Source organism: Schistocerca gregaria, chromosome 2, assembly GCF_023897955.1.
Source record: "Schistocerca gregaria isolate iqSchGreg1 chromosome 2, iqSchGreg1.2, whole genome shotgun sequence".
Classification (NCBI taxonomy): domain Eukaryota; kingdom Metazoa; phylum Arthropoda; class Insecta; order Orthoptera; family Acrididae; genus Schistocerca; species Schistocerca gregaria.
Window position 1 is genome coordinate 246,006,237 of NC_064921.1, and position 17,749 is coordinate 246,023,985.

A 17,749-nucleotide genomic window follows, 5' to 3' on the forward strand; every position below is an offset into this window, starting at 1 on the left:
AGAGCAGCTCATCATAAGCTGCATATTTCTGCAGTCAGAGTGAAGTGATGGTCGAGGTGGTGTAAGGCGAGATGCCATTGGACCCTGTATAATTGGAAACAAGTGATTTGGAGTGATGAATCACACTATACCCTATGGCATTCTGATGAAATGGTTTGAATTTGGTGACTTCCTTAGGAAAGTTATCTGTCATCAGGTGCAGGGCCAACAGTGAAGTACAGAGGTGGTTGTGTTATGGTATGGAGATGTTTATCACAGTTAAGGTGAACTTATTGCATTTAATAAAACACTAGGCATGGAAGGATATGAGCACATTTTACAGACTGTGTACTGTATACAATAGAGGAACACTTTGAAGACAGTCATTTTTTATAACAGTGTGACACGGCAATTGTCATAAAGCGGCTTCTGTGAGGCAGTGGTCTGTGGACAATAACATTCCTGAAATGGACTGGCCTGCCGAGTGCCTCAACCTGAACCCAATGGAAGACATTTAGATGATTTAGAACACTCCAGACCTCAGTGTCCAATGTCACTCCCTTCTCTGGCTTCGGCTCTTGAGGAAGAGTGGGCTGCCATCCCTCCACAGACATTTAGACACCTCATTAAAGGTATTCTTGGAAAAGTTGAAGCCATCAAAAAGGTGAAAGTTGGACATGCCTCATACTAATGTCTACTAATAGGTGTCCAGGTACTTTTGATCAGAAGCGACATGTACAAGAAAACCCATTTGTAAACTGTGAAAAAAGCAGAGAGAGATTCTATTGAAGTTTTATGTGGGCTCTCATGCCTCTGGAGCAAATATTGACCTGATTATTGCTTTAATATTTGTAAGACACATTTTACATACTTGTAAAATATAGTAAGTATACAAACTAATAAACCAAACCCTTTCTGCCATGACACCATAGCCTTTCTGGTGTAATTCAGATTATGCATCTTGTAGAAATTATTGCAGCAATTGAAGTACAGTAGATGAGAATACTTACAGCATCTGGCTGGTGTCTGAAAATTATTTGGCAGAGGTGGTGGTTGGGGGGGGGGGGGGGGGGGAAGGGGGAAGGGTGGGGGAGATGAGGGGAGCGACCACGGGTTGTGCAGCATGGGCACCGGCCTCAGCCACCGCTGTGCCCACCTCTCAGACACTTTTCTTGTGGTAGTCAGCTGAGTGTGTGCTTCCCCTGAGTTAAGCATAAACAACATTGAAATCTGATTAACTTAAACTTACTTTTATTTATAGCAGCTGCTCACAATAATGTTTCTCTGTGTCATGAGGAGCCTGACATCTCCTGAACACATTAGCAAACACTTGACAAATTTTGGCCACCACAATCTGGGAAATGACTTGCCAAAACTGTCTTTCAGCTCTGAGTGTATTAGGATTGGTTGCATACACATTGTCTTTTAACATTCCCCAAAGATATAAATCACATGGATTTAGATCTGGAGAAAGAGGAGTCCATTCAACTATTCTATCACCAAAAACACTTCATATTGCTGTCATAGAAGTAATGGCAATGTGTGGTCTTGCATTGTCCTGCTTGACATAACCATACATCTTTTCATTATGTAAGGCAACGGCCTTGCCGCAGTGGCTACACCGGTTCCCGTCAGATCACCAACATTAACCACTGTCGGGCGTGGCCGGCACTTGGATGGGTCACCATCCGAGCTGCCATGTGCTGTTGCCATTTTTCGGGGTGCACTCAGCCTCGTGATGCTAATTGAGGAGCTACTTGACTGAATAGTAGCGGCTCCAGTCAAAGAAAACCATCGTAACGACCGGGAGAGCGGTGTGCTGACCACACACCCCTCCTATCTGCATCCTCAGCTGAGGATGACACGGCGGTCAGATGGTCTCGATGGGCCACTTGTGGCCTGATGACGGAGTGCGTCCTTTTTTTCATTATGTGTTAGTTCTTGTAAAAAAGGATACAGTATATTGTTCTCATACCAGTCAGAATGCATTGTTTTGCGGAGAAAGATCGGTCCAAAAATTTGTGTTGCACAAATTTCCCACTACATTGCTGTTTTCACTTTGTGCAGAGGTTGTTGACATAATTCATGAGGATTTTTGGCTCCAGTGTTGACTGTTCTGAGAATGTAGAAGCATATCAGGATAAACTTCCCCAGTATGCACAGACTGTAACAGCTGCTTGCAATGACAGTGTCAAGTAACAGTATGTGAACTCCTCAGTTGATTCACTACCATTATCTTCTGTGGTTTCAATTTCAGTTTGTACACAGCTCTGAAAGCAGATGCTCTTGACACACCAGTCTGAAGTGCCAAACGCTGCAGAGATTTTCTCACAATTCTTTCCAAGGCCTCCCCTATCACATCTGATTTATTTTCAGTTAAAACATTATGTTCTTTAGATCTCTGTTTGTGTAACACAGATCCAGTCTCACGAAATGTCTCCATTAATCTGTGTATCATCAAAACATCGGGAACATGCACACTGAGAAATTCTTGTGTGAATTCTAGCTCATATTCTACATATGATTCTGTTTCTGCATAGTTAAACAAAAGAAACACTCAGTGATGCTTCGTTTATACCATACTGAATGGAAACTCGACAAGAAACTCAAAGCAAAACACTCAAACAGTCAGTCGCACAGTATAGAAAATATGCGCACTGTGTTCCTGTCTGGGTACTGGGCCCAGTGACATAACTGCAGCAAAAGTTCCAGACTTGACGCTGTTCTAATAAGGATGTCCAGCAATAATATTTGATGCAATTGAACTTGACAAACAAACTCAAAAGAAAACACCAATACACTCAGTTGCACAGTGTATGGTGCACATCCAAAGTTTGGTGTCCGAGAACTACACATAGTGGCAACCAGCAGAATCAGTGGCAACAGCTGACAAATGCACCCTGTGACTTGTAGACCCCTCCCAAGCATCTTTTGTGAGACACCCTGCTTCAATAACTTGTTAATGACTCTTCTCATGAACAGTTTATAGCTCTGTGTCTCCCTTATCTTCTTGATATAGGTCCTTGATATTGAGAATGTAACAAAAATTGAAATCAATTTTGAGCATATTCTTGAGGGTGATGTACATAATGAAATATACCTTGATGCCATCCTGATGCAGTTGATACTGAACAAATATATGAGAGAACTACGTATAAAGAAGACACTTCTGATTTGAATGCGTCTAATTTTTGTGTTTATACATTTGCACACTATAAAATAATATAGCAAAATCATAACATAAAATGAACTGATATCCTTTGCCTGTTGATACATGAATAGAAATATGCCTCTCTAAATAATATTTTTGTGCTCAGTATTGAACATTAAAGCACAAACTCACAAGTTATCGCAGTGAAAATTGGATTCTGCATTTTCTCCATCTTTTGTCATGCTGTCTTAAGAAATAGACTGTTGTTAAGTCAGCATAAGGTGACCCCTGATAGTTGCAGTGGGCTGGATGTGGCAGCTTTGCATGCCTCTGTTAACCAATAACATAATGCTATTTCGTGAACATCTCTGTAGCAACACTACAGTGTTGTCACAGATCCATAGATAGCAACTGTTTCTGCATGTAGCTATTTGTACTTCACAAGTGAAAGATGGTGACAGTGCTGCAAGCTATCAGGGATCTTCTAAGGCCATCTCGAATATAGAAGTAATGTTATACTCCTCCCCTGTAACTAAAATTTGCTGTGCTATGCAAATGAAGATAACAATTTCAGTAGTGATTGTGGTGGAATGGATAATTTACCATATGCCAATCTATCAACAGTCAGATTATTATATGAAGCAAGTTTCCATGCTGATTCATTATATTATAAGAACAAAACACGAGTTTTTATTCTAAATCAGCCCAAAATCAACTGCTGTTTGGTGTAAAATTGTGTAAAATTAAGATAATTGTAATGAAAGGTGAATTCAGAAGTGTAAGAAATCCAACTTGCTCACCAATTATATTTATAGCACACGTTGTTGTTGAGAGATATGATCCGAAGACCTGGCCTCACAAGGGTTGTATAATATCCTCCCTTTGTAACAGTTGGTACTATATCAGCTGGTAACCATGTCTGCCACAGGTTTGCCATTGTTTCATACAGCCATTTAGTGGACACAGCTTCATCTGTCACATCATCAGGCGCATACCTGTTTTAAAAATTATAGACTGACCATAAAAAAATACAGTCTGAATCATATTTATTTAACCTTAAACAATGGAAAGTCCAGGACGGACATTCACACAAGTACAGCTCAGACACCCATGATGCAATTTGTGCTTAAGTGAATGTCCTGTAGTATATCATCCCCATGTTACCAATAAAGTTTACTGCAGATAAATGCTCCCATAAATTATTTAATCTGCAAACGGTTATCACCTGATAGGTCATTTTCAGTACACCATAGATGCTTTTTGGTTGATGGCTGCATCAGAAGGTGTGAAGAGTCACCATTTATATGAGATTTCTATTTGAAATTTTATTGTTAAATGTAATGTGCTTGCTGTTGCTCTCTATCGATAACAATGTAAACATGAAAAGTTTCCTACCGAGTGCAGTAATCAGAAACAGTCTTCTATCAACAAACTCCCAGAAGGTTCTTATGATGACATTAGCTAAGAAGTATAGTGAGTGCAAAATTCCGTGGCCGCTAGATGCGCAGTTGTCTGGGGAAGCATGAGGAGACCAGCAGTGATAGGGGGCTGCTCAGAGCACTGCAGGGGAAATGTCAAGAGCTGGAGGGAAGTGCCATTCTAAATTGAAGCCTATGCTCACATTTTTTGTAAATATTTATAAATATTGAGTGGTACCCCTCCATGCCTATACTTACATGATGACCATTCAAAGAGATCTATTGTCACCTCTGCTTTCGTTAGTATCTAAAAAGAATTCCGCTGAAACTGCAGGGATTTATTTTTGCCTGGCTTGTTAACCATTTGTAAGTTTCAGAGAAGCATCATGTGTGGCAGATTCTAAGTAAAACCAACTTTTTTTTGGTTTCCATGTCAAAATTTGCTTATTTTGCCAAAACAGTAGAGCTTACATTATATCACCTCACTAATACGTTGTGAAGACACAACTGTGAGAGAATTGTGTAACAGTGGTTTATTAAGTGAGGAACTGAGGAAAAGTAAAGTCAGTAGCGTATGAAAAAGCACATCCTTGGTACAAAAAGACATGTAATGTCTTCACATATGTTTTTGCAAAACCCATAGCATTTCTTGTTTCAGCAGCTATCGATGGGCCTTAAAATTTTCATTCTTGTGCCAAAAAAGCCTGTACTTATTCAAGTAACATGTTAGATATTAAGTTTTATATAATAAAGATATGGTAAAGTACTCTCCCCTTTGTGTGCCAGCCGCGTGGAGTGACTGTGTGGTTGGAGGCATCATGTCATGAACTGTGTGGCCCCTCCCGCTGGAGGTTCAAGTCCTGCCTTGGGAATGGGTGTGTGTTGTTGTTAATTTAAGTTAGTTTAAGTAGTGTGTAAGTCTAGGGACTGATGACCTCAGCAGTTTGGTCCCTTAGGAACACACACACACACACACACACACACACACACACACACACACACACACACACACACACACACACACACACACACACACCATTCTGACTTTATTGCTGGTGCAGCACAATTACAAATGAGTTGCTACATCAAATCAATTTTCTCAAGATTGTCTAAGTCTAAGGAAAAATTCAATATGTTAGCTAAATTTCATAGGCAACAAATAAAATGTAATGTGGACCAAATGCAAGATTATGATGACCTCCATTTTTCGTTGCACACTTTTCGGAACTTTGTGCAGTGTCTTACTCTCACATAAATATCACAATAACCACCATCATGAAACTGACACATAAAGCTGTAAGGAAAGCAAAAATAAATTTTTCTACCGAATAGCTTCTGTAAAATCATGTGAGGAAGACTGCAGAATGTACACCTTGATTCTGTCATTGCTGACCAGCCAAAAGGTGGAAGCAATTATCAGCCTCCCCTTATGAACAAATGAATGATCTCACCCAGTGCTTTGGATGAAAACTGGTCACAGCACATTGGCCAACATATCCTGCATGAGCTATATCTATGGGCTTTTAAAATCACTTATCAGTTGAAACCCCTTCAGTCATAAAGAATTTATGAGAGCATTTGACTACAATAAGCTTTATTGTTAAAATTCATGTGTTCTCCAATGATAAAATGGCAAATAGTAACATCCTTATGTTGGTTCCCAAGCATTCAGGGTGCTTCAGGATATTCCTCTGCTTCTGAAAAGAGGTTTTTGATTTAGAATGATATACTAAAGTCTGCATTGACTATATTATAAATTTAGTTCAAAGGATGTTGTTCTTTCTTATTTCAAAGGATTAGAAAAAGTAATTATACTTTTAAAATTATCTTTTAAACTGAAGACAAATTTGGCAATCCCTCTAGTACATAGGGAATTGGACTTACTGGTTCTGAGGATGTGCGTCATGATTCCCAACTGCTGGAAAAACAGGGGCATCATTGAATGCTTGTTTCAGTGTTGGATAAAAAAGTTGGAATGACTCATTATTCCTTTCTTTACTTGTCTCCCACACTCCATGGTCAATTACATCACCAGTAAAGTAAACATAACTGATTTCCTGTGGAACGAAGAATATCAGAATTTGCATTGCCCAAACATTCATATATAACTTAAATTCACATAATATCTTGTTATTTACTATCACATAAGACTCTTATTTTTAAAGTAACTGAGCCATGGAAGGTTTTTCCAGTACAAGCAGTTTTTAATACTTATGTCAGAGTACCGGTATGCAGTCTCTGTCTTCTGATAGAAGAATAAAATTTATTGTGTAACAAAGGGGGAAAATTGCATTAAAATATTAAGACAATTACAGAATGAGTTCAGAGGAAGCTCACAGCACACTCATTCCATGTGACATTAACAGACAAACTTTCTTGTGGATTAAAATCCAAACATTAATTGACATCATCAAAATATCCACTGCTGGCAAGATTCATACATTAATCACTCACATACATGTCCACTGAAAATAAATTGCTTCCATAACAATTACAAAGAGATTTTTTCCCTAGGTGCTGTAATTATGTTAGGAAATTGAAAGTAGTTTCTGCATGAATTTCTGGGTGCCAATCATAACATGTATCTAGCTGCCTTCTTCTGGCATCTAAAAATAAACATAACTCTTGGAGGATTTCCTGTAACAGTATGCCATACTGCAGATTGAAGTGAATGAAAGTGAAATAAGATTTATGTACTAAGAAAAATCAAACAATGGAAAGTCCGGGGCAGAATAATCACAATACATTGCTACTGACCATATAGAACATACATTGAGTCACAGGCAGGCACAATGGAAAGACTGCTAAATATAAATTTTTTTAGTAAAAAGGACTTCTTCTGAAGAAGAAAAACACACACATTCACACAAGCACAACTCATACATGCATGACAACTGTCTCTGGCTGCTGTGACCAGGCTGTGGTTTGCAACTGCACTTGGTGATAGAAGCAATCTGGCTTGGGTGGTGGGGCTAAGGAGGAGGTTTGAGTGGGAAGGGTGAGGGATATCAAGGCAGTCGTAGAGGAAAGTGTATTGCTGCTTATGGGAGCAGGCATATGTTGGGGATAGGGTAGGGTTGCTAGGTGCAGCTGGGAGATTTGGAGGGGGAGGGAAGGGAAAATATGGGAGTGGAAAAGGAAAGAAGTAGAGAAGGAGAAGAAGACTAGTGGGTGTGTTGCTGGAATACAAGGCTTGTAGTTCTGGAGAGGGAGCAGGGAAAGAGATAAGTAGGTGAAGGACAGAGACTAGTGAACGTTGGGGCCAGGGCGTTATGGGAATACAAGGATGTATTGCAGGGAGAGTTCTCACCTGTGCCATTCGGAAACTTTGGTGTTGGTAGGAAGCACGCAGATGTCACAGGCTGTGAGACAATCACTGAAAAGAAGCACAATGTGTTGGGCAGCATGTTCATCAAGTGGGTGGTCGAGCTATCTCTTGGCCAAAGTTTGTTGGTAGCCATACATATGAGCAGATGGTGTGTTGGTGGTCATGTCCACACAGAAAGCAGCACAATGGTTAGAGCTCAGTTTGTGGATCATATGATTGCTTTCACTGGCAGTCCTGCCTTTGATGTGATAGGAGTTGCCTGTGACAGGCATAGAAATGGTGGTAGTGTCAGATGCATAAGACAGGTCTTGCACCTAGGTCTACTGCAGGGATATGAGCCATGAGGCAAGGGGTTTGGAGTAGGAATGGACAAGGATATTTTGTAGGTTTGGCGGGTGGCAGAATACCACTATGGGAGGGGCACGAAGTGTTGTGGGAAGGATAGTCCTCAATTCAGAACATGAAAAGAGGTAGTAAAAACACTGGTGGAGAATGTCATCCAATCGGTCCAGTGCTGGTGGTTCTCAGACATGAGGGGAGTGCTCCTCTGTGGCCAGATGGTGGGTATGTTGGAGGTTAGTAGATGACTGGAGAGACAAAGCATGGAAGGTCTGTTTCTGTACAAGGTTGGAAGGGTAATTTTGATCTGTGAAGTCCTCAGTGGGACTCTAGGTATATTGGAAGAGGGACTGCTCATCACTACAGTTGCAATGACCTTGTTCATGGATCTAGGATATCTGCTCCATTCACTGACACCATATGGAGTGAAATTGTATGAAGATTGTCACATTTTGACTGAAACCAGTTATCATTGCCAATAAATATTTTATTCCAGTCAAGACTATTTTTAATTCAGTTGTAGAATATGTGCACATTTTCTGCATCAGAAGGAGGCCTTTTGGCCAAAACCTTAATTGTATAGCAGTCTTTCCATTGTGCCCACTTGTGACTCAATCTCTCCTTTATATGGCGAGAAGAAAAATTATTCATTTCGTAATATTGTCATTGTGTACTAACTAGTTGCTCACACATCATCTTAATTTCTACAAACAAAATAGATGAACAAGTCTACTGCACAAATCATTAATATGTAGAAGTGCATGATGGCTATACTATTGCTTGTATTCCACAACAAATTACCTCTTGCATAGAGAAGCTATTACATTGCTAACTTTTGGAACTAAGGATTGCTGTAATATTTGTACCTGAAATAAACAAATGTGTGGATGAGTAGGAGTACCCTTTGTTTACCCCTGAATATTTTAATGATGTGACTCATTCAAGTTGAAATTTAGAGCTTCAGAATTTTTAATCTTTTAAATGCCATGACATTTAATTATATGCCTGCCAAATCATTTGCAGTTCACTGTATGGCTGATACTAACAGACAGAATAGACAGGACAGAAAAAACTGCTATTGTCAATAGGGATGGGTACAGAATGTATAGACTTCATTTAGTCATAAACAGTACGGATACACCAGATGTCCTCAGTGTCTAATATTTATTTTGGTCCAACCTAATTTTCTATATTCTGTCAAAAGATTTCATTCCAGCCAGAGAGCCCTACAAGATTAAGATCTCGATCCCAATCTCCCTCTCCCTCTTTCCCTCTCAGACACACACACCACTGTGCCCCTACATGATGCCAGCTGGATGTACATTGCCAGGATTGCAGCTGAGCAGGTGGACTGGGGTAGGGTGGTGGTAGCACGGGGTGAGGTGGTAGAAGGAAAGAGAGGTGAGAGATTGGGGAGAGGGGTTGTGAATCAGCCTGTAGCTTAGAGGGAAGCAGCCTGTTTGCTAGCAAGGGATGTGGGGAGGGAGGGATGGGAGGTGCACCACTACCCTTCAACTCCTATCCTACCCACAGTGAACTTCCTTGTCAACCCCTGACAGCATCTACACCCTGCATAGCTGACTTTTCAACTTACCACATCCTGCAAAACTTCCTCCCAACACCCCACAAAATCCAGGATCCAAGCAAATCCAAAACACTGTTGTTAACATTTCCAAACCAATCCAAGTTTCAATACTGTTCAAAGAGCTCACCTTCAGCCCCCATTCAAGTTTAACCATGTTGGACTTGTCAAAGATTTGCTCTCCTCCTCCCAATCCCCACTGTGGAAATACTTCTTTGCCACCAAACACTCCAACCAGAGCCAATATAATTCCAATATCGAACTTTCCTCCTCTCAGTTCATACCACCATTCAACTGTGATCCTTCACCAATCTCACCTAATCACTCCCTGTTCACCTTCTAGGAATTCCTTATCTCCAACCCAGCCTCACCATTCTTCCCTCAATCTCTTCCTAAGGATAATAACATTCAACCAAAGGAAAGGACAGCCATACACAATCTTGAAACATATTCTGACCTAATCACCTTCCCTGCAGACAAACCTCCACCACTGTCATGATGAATTGCGATGACTACCTGACAGAAGGCTTCCACCAACTGTTTGACTCTTCTCTCTACAAGCTCTGCCATTTTCATCCCATTCCTACTGAAATCCTTTCCCCCAAGACCAACTCCCTCCTCATCCTACTGACACCCTACACACACATCTTCTACATGCTTTCCTAAATCCATAAACCCAACTGTCCTGATTGCCCCATTTCTAGCTGTTATTGTGCTCCTACTGAAAGAACCTCTGCCTTTGTTGACTACACATCCAACCAACTGCCTGAAATTTGGTCTCTCACATCAAAGATACTAACCACTGCCTTGATCAACTATCCACCATCCCCATCCCTTTACCTCTTGGATCCTTATTCGTCACTATCGATGCCACCTCCCCATATGCCAACAACTCTCAAGCCCATGACCTTTCTGTTATCAAACAGATAATGTCCTTCAGACTCCAAATTCAAAACCTCATTCCTCATATGCCTTACCAACCACAGCCAGACCAAGACTACTTCTCCTTCAAAGGGAAGTTACACTGTACAACACAGTTAAAGGGTAACTTTTTCAAAACCCATGATTGTTTCCCATTGTGATGTATAAAACTTTAAATTTGGCTCAAAGATGCCTACAACCTACCTCTGCAATGATGCAAAAGTGTGGTGTGCTGTGACATCACCTTCGTGCTTGTTGATGCTTCATACAGCAAGGTGTTGACACAGTTCCACCCAACACAACTGTGGACTTGTCACATGATGGGAAGGTCATCACATCTCTTCTTACTGACATTTCATCTCTTCCTTCGACCCCTCTGGGATGGATGTTAAAAACTTGACACCCAGTATTGAAATCATATGGTTTTCTTATGGGTGGCTGAGAAAACCATTGTGGACACCCTGCCACTCAGAATCAATATGAAAATCTCGCAGGGGGTGGCATAAAGGCCATCAGTGAACCACCCCTTCCCTTGAGACATTGATTAATACACATTTTGTGGTCAAAAATGAGCAAAGGATGACATTCTTGACAATCTTTGATACAGCTGACACCTCAAGGACCTTTCAACCCTTCTCAAAGGACATCAGCGCCAGCAACCTCACTGAACATGATCACATCCCTTTAAAGTGCAGTGCAATCACAATTTTTGCTTTGGTGTACAATCTGTAATGACCAGGGAACATTCAAAACCATTCAACAAAATTTCAGCACAATCTGAAGCAACAAAGGGTGCTTATACTTTCTCAGCCCTTCTGTTTCATGCCCACCTGTGGTGTTATCATGGAAGGGTGTGAATTGACGACACTTGTATGAATAAAACAGCAAAGTGTCTCACTAAGACCACTCAATTAGGCAACACTGTCAGTGATACCTGTCCAGGTCTGTTGAGCACTTTGAAAATGTACCAGCACAGAGAAAACAGTGATGAGAGTCCTAGGCAACTGAAGGTAATCAACACCTTGACATGCCTCTGATCCTGCATGCCTACCACTTGGCATAGATATGGACTAGAATCATCTGTTGGTCAGGTGATAGATGGAAGACCACTTTACGGGTGGAAGAAGGGATCTTGGGTTTGAAGTCTCTCATGACAAATAACCATTACTCTGGCAATGGGTATGGTTCAGTTTTCCAGTCCATGGTGATAATGGGTGATGAAGGTGGTGCTTCTTTGGGGTGATGGGAGGATTAGAGATGTGTGGAGATATGGCATGGGAAATCTGTTTACAGACTAGATTTGAGGGGTAGTGCCCGACTGTGATGGCCCTCAGCATATTGACCAAGGGAGTTCTCGTCACTGCAAATTGCAATCTATGGATGGGATGGCTGTATGGGAGGAATTTTTTGGTGTGGAGGGGATGTCATGTTGAAATGCAGGTGTTGTTGGTAGTTAGTGGGTTTAATATGAGCAGAGGTTTGGATGGAGCCATCAGCGAGGTGTCAACTTACAGAAAGGTGGTACACCGGGTGATTCGGACCAGGTGAAGCAGGTGGTAGAGAAGGTGTTGAGTTTGTGAAGGAGTGAGGATAGTGTGTATTGGCATTGAAACCAGATATTGAAGGTGAATATTCCCACAGTGCCCTTTCACACTGAATTTTTATTTGACACTCGAATTTTCTTTTATTTTCTTCATTGCTTCTTCAATATATGAATTGAACAGTAGGGGCAAAAGACTACATTCCTGTCGTACATCCTTTTCAATCCAAGCACATCGTTCTTGGTCTCCCACATTTACTGTTCCCTCTTGGTACTTGTACTTATTATATATACCCATCTTTCCATATAGATTATCCCAACTTTTCTTAGAATTTCAAATATTTTACACAGTATTATGCTTTTTTCTAGGTTGACAAATCATATGAACATATCTTAATCTTTCTCCAGTCTTCTTCCATTAACAATTGCAACATCAGAACTGCATCTCTGGCGCCTTTACCTTTCCTAAAGCCAAACTGATCACCATCTAACAGTCCTGAATTTTCTTTTCCATTCTTCGGTATATCATTCTTGCTAGCAACTTGGATGCATGGTCTGCCAGTGCACAAGAAAAGTTAATATCAGATCCATGGGACCTGGGCGGAGTCATATATTCCCCAGGGATGTTAACAGTCTGTGTTAATGGGTGGAGTGATGACTGTCAGACCCTGTTGTTTTCAGAGTTTCTTCCAAAATAGTTTTCCTGTAGTGAATTCCTTTAAAATCTTGAACTATTCTGTCATCTATTCCTAAAATCTGTCGTATAATTTTAGTACTTAGAAAACTGGACATGACAATCAAGTAGAAAACTATCCAGGTGAATCACAGAATAAGAAGGAAAGTCCTATCGACATGAAAATAACATGAATGAAGTATTATGTGTGTGGAAAATATAATATGATATGACTAACTAAATAACTATTATAAAACAGTGCATAAATTTTCTATTTTGTATATAATATTTTATACCTTTTATGAAATGTGATGTAGGTGGAAGGGTTTGTATCAGTTTTTAAAGGGGTGTTTAACATTGATAAAAGCATGGTTTATGAGGACATAAATCATGGCTAACACAAAACATACATCACACCTTTCAAACAAACCACACAAACAAGTGTGCCTGATTCTTCATCACTTGCCATTTCCATAAGGTTGCTAAGATTCCCTTCGGGGACCTCAAGGGTGAAGGTTGGAATGTCTATTCTGTAGGAGACACCAAACTTCCTCCAGCGTCTCACTCAAGTAACTGCAAGGTAGGGATCCTGGGGAAGGGAGGTGGGAAGGGTTTCCTGTCTTTGGGGCTATCTTCTTTCTCTTCTTTGATCTTAACAACCACATCTGTTTTTCCTTTCTTACCTCTCATTTGAGGATTTATCTATTTTTTTCTCTCTTTCCATATTCACTCACTTCTATCACTGAAGTCCTTCCTGGTTTCCGTGATTTCTAATAACCTACATCTTATCTTTAGATAAGAAGGCTGAAGAATCAGACTACACGAACACACATCCACATACACACAAGAATACCCTTAGACACAAACATTGAAATTACAGACTATAAACCTGTTGCAATGAGAGAACTGCCAGGTGTTCTAGGTGAAGGAATGTGTGTATGTGTACACCATTATGGTTCTACATCAGTTTTTTTAATTTTTTTTTAGGTATGTATATGAAGAGGTGTTTGTAAAGAAAGAATAGAGGCGATCAACTCATGCGCAAAGAGAGACAAAAGCATGTGAGTTAGTGGAATAACTATAAAGCAGTAATGATCAGGGGATAGACAAGGAAGAGGCATGAGCAAAGAAGGAGAACATAAGCTAGAGTGGAATTAATTGTGATAGTCATTTAAGAAAAGTCAGTATAATTAATATTCTGAGGAATTGATGGATTGTAGGATAGTGGGACTTAAATAGTGTATGTAGACATATTATCTATGGAGAGTATAGAATTTGAGAAGTGGAGGAGGGCTCTAGAGAGCAAAAGATGTACTAAAAAGTGAATGCAAAGTCTAGAATAGATTTGTAGCTTTACTTGAGAATACTTAATTATAGTATACATGGGAATGTACACTGGGGTTATGAACTGCGAGGTCTACTCAGAAAGGATAAGGGGGGCATACCCAGCATTTACTGAGTATAAAGGGCAGGTGTACCTACTTAGAGATAGGACGACCTGTGGCCTAAAAAATAGGAATGTTTTATAAAGACGTGTACCTACCAGAATGGAAAGAGGAGGATAACTTATAAGGTCAACCCTCAAGTAAGGTATAGGTACTGATCCTAGCAAAAGGGGACAGTATCATGACAGAAGTCACACATTTTATGGAAATTATTCTGGAAAGTATGAATTCTACACAAAACTAGAATTATTATGTTTCATGTAAATAAATAAGTGTAAAAATCAACACTTTCCTTTTGCCCAGAGTTCCTCCAAAATACAAAAATAATAAAACTAGTACTTACTAATGAAAAGATAGTACAAAGAGTGAGAATAGAAAATAGGTTATTCAAGTGTCATGAACACCTGAAGTTTATGATTGGAAATAAGGGAGGAGTCCTCATGATTCCTAAATACTAGTCAAGCTTACTAAATCACAAATGAATACTCAGGTCTTGATATCAAAGTAAAGTGAGAATAGAATAAAGAGATGCTCAGCTACAGATTGTTCTAGAGAAAACAAATGGTTGTTATTGAAGTAGAAGATGTATATATAAACCTATGTAAGAAATGTATACCGTTAAAATGTAAATGTTATTATGTGTGATATTATGTACTTAATGATTATGTATAGATATGAGGGGGGTGGGGATATGTAGTGATTCGAGAATTTCTGCTTAAATTCTAGAACTACTCAGCCTTCTACTATCTCAAACACACAATATTTTAGATATGAGTGTGAGAAAGTGGAATCCTACCCACTGCACATCACATGTTTGTGTGTGCAAGTTGGAAGAGTCACGAGCAGAATGTAGATGCGGCAGTTGAACTGCACCGACAAGTACTTGTCAATCGATCCAAGAGAGTGTTTATGCTACTCTGTTCTAATTGTGTTTTGACCATTGTTATAGTAATGTGAGTAGTTGAAAAAGAACCATTAAAAACTTTTGTCTTAGCCTTGTTGAAGGGAAGACGTGTATTAAGATTCATGTTGAGAATGGACATGTTTATTAAGCCAACCTACTCTTATATGTAAATTACCTTTGTTTCTGACGTTTGGACACATGAGAGACTTAATAACCCATATTTATTTATGTGAAGAGTGGGATTTTGTAAAATGTCTGAAGTTCAAATATACATCGTTGGTTGAATCAAATGAAACTTTGTACATCTACTTATTTTTATAAGTAGCAAAAGTCTTGAGAAATTCCTGTAACCAGCAACATACTTCGGAGAAGAAGAGAAAGAGAGTTTGCAGCTGCAGGCTAACCTGCAAGGAAGGTCGGCCAATCATCTCAAGTAAGTCATCTCGTTAGAGAAGTGGAAGTTTGCATACATACTTTAACACTTTTAAGTTGTCCAAACTGTTAGAATGTGTCTACTCTTTAACAGGCAGTTCTCAAAGTCAGAAGACTTAGTATGATGCAAACACAGCCAACTAAGTGAGTTTAAAAGGGGTCAAATTGTGGCCTTCCACTTGGTGGGATGGTAATTTCAGAGAATTGCCACACAAGCTGGATGTGTTGCTTGAGTTGTGCAATGATCTTGGTATCAGTGGTCGCAGGAACATTCTCACACCTGTAGATGAGGTTCTGGATGTCCACAAAGTACAGATACCCATCAGGATTGTCATACTGTAAGGGCACAGTGGTAGATTCAACAGCTAACACACCACAAATAAAAGGGCCCCTGAGGCCAGGTGTGTCAACATGAACTGTCACAAAAGAGTTATTAGCAGTGGGACAAGGGGCACACAGCCATTTAGCCGATCTTCCATTCATACCACAGCATTGATGTGCATGGCTCAACTGGTGCTGTCAAGAGGATCTCTTGAAAGATGGAATGGCATGCCATGGTTCTCAGCAATGAAAGTAGATTCTGCCTGCATGTAATGGATGGTCATTTGAGTGTATGATGTAGAATACTGTCTTGCAGAGTGCATTTGTCCAAGACACAGGGACCCCACTCCAGGGTCTGGAGTGTGATAAGCCACAATTCTCATTCACCTTTGGTGTCTCTGGAGGGGATGCTATCCAGTGTTCAGTATGTACAGAATGCTATTAGACATGTCCTTTTGCTCTTCTTACAAACGAAAGGTGATGTGTTGTTCCAACAAGATAATGCTCGCCCACACACTGCCTGTGAAACTCAACATGCTCTGCCAGACATGCAGCAACTTCCCTGGCCAGTACAATCTCCAGATTTGTCTCCAATTGAGTACATGGGGGATATAATGGAACGAGAAATGACTTGTTCTACTCATCAACCAACAATTTTTACAGAACGACATGAACAGGTCAAGCAGGCATGGCATAACATATCCCAGGACAGTATTCACCAGCTGTACTGTCGAATGAATGTTAGAGCAGCCCCTTCATTTCCACCTGTGTAGGCTACACCACTTACCCAATATGGGTATTTCAACATGGGTCAAAACCTGCTACCTTAGAACCACTTGTGCTATTGAGTTCTCCATATGCATTTTTGTAACAATAAATATTGAGTGTACAGAAAACCTCTAAAAGGGTTTATTATTTTTCTCTGGCACTGTACATACAGTGTGATTCAAAGTTCTAGTTACAGGCTTCTAAGGGATGTATAGGAGACTCAATAACTGAAACTCTGATAAGGGACCCATGTGTAGTAATGTACAGTTTGGATGTAAAATCAGTTTTAAGATCAGATTACTCTCAGATCTCCCATTGCACAATATGCACTCAAGATGAGAAGAGGGTGCCAGCATCAGTCATTGCTGTATTATGACATTGCATAACATATTCATCTGACTTCAACAATGACTATGAGAAACTGGTATGTTCAATACCTGAAGGATTTGGTGTGGTGTTCCAAGGATGCCACTGGTTTCTTGACTATGAAGAGGACATCCTTCGTCACATAGAAGAGAAACAGAGGACAAGTACTTGATACGTTGCCCACACCATGTGCTCCTTACAGCAAGCGGATCAGAGCTCATAGTTTCTGCTGTGTGTATATCATAATCAGGTTCTACATCCAAATGATACATTTCTGGAAAAAGAGTTCCTTATCAGAACTTCATCTATTAAGTCCCCTCCACAACCCCTAAGAAGCCTCTAATAGGGATCATAAATCATCCTATATAAAGCAGTGTAAGTGTGTATGCTAGGGATCACCTCCCAAACCACTGGATCAGTTTCAACCAAATCATCACAGAAACAGTAGGACTCACGAGTATCATTTAGCTCCATTAGAAATACAAGTAAAAACATGTTATTTCCAGCCTCTGTTTTGCAGGGCAGCTCACATGTCACAGACAAGAAATGGTTTTTCAGGCCCTGACATGTAGGCTACCTGCA

General features: G+C 40.1%; 1 protein-coding gene across 2 annotated transcripts in view; it reads right to left on the bottom strand.

Moving 5' to 3' along the window:
- The window catches only part of LOC126336780 (sphingomyelin phosphodiesterase-like), a 123,323-nt gene that overhangs the window by 30,026 nt on the left and 75,548 nt on the right, over positions 1-17,749 (bottom strand). For both annotated transcript variants that reach the window (XM_050000798.1, XM_050000799.1), the window contains 2 exons: positions 6,433-6,605; positions 3,931-4,125 (listed from right to left, as the gene is read on the bottom strand). In XM_050000798.1, the coding sequence (XP_049856755.1) occupies positions 3,931-4,125; positions 6,433-6,605 (368 nt within the window). The remainder of the gene's footprint in view (positions 1-3,930; positions 4,126-6,432; positions 6,606-17,749) is intronic.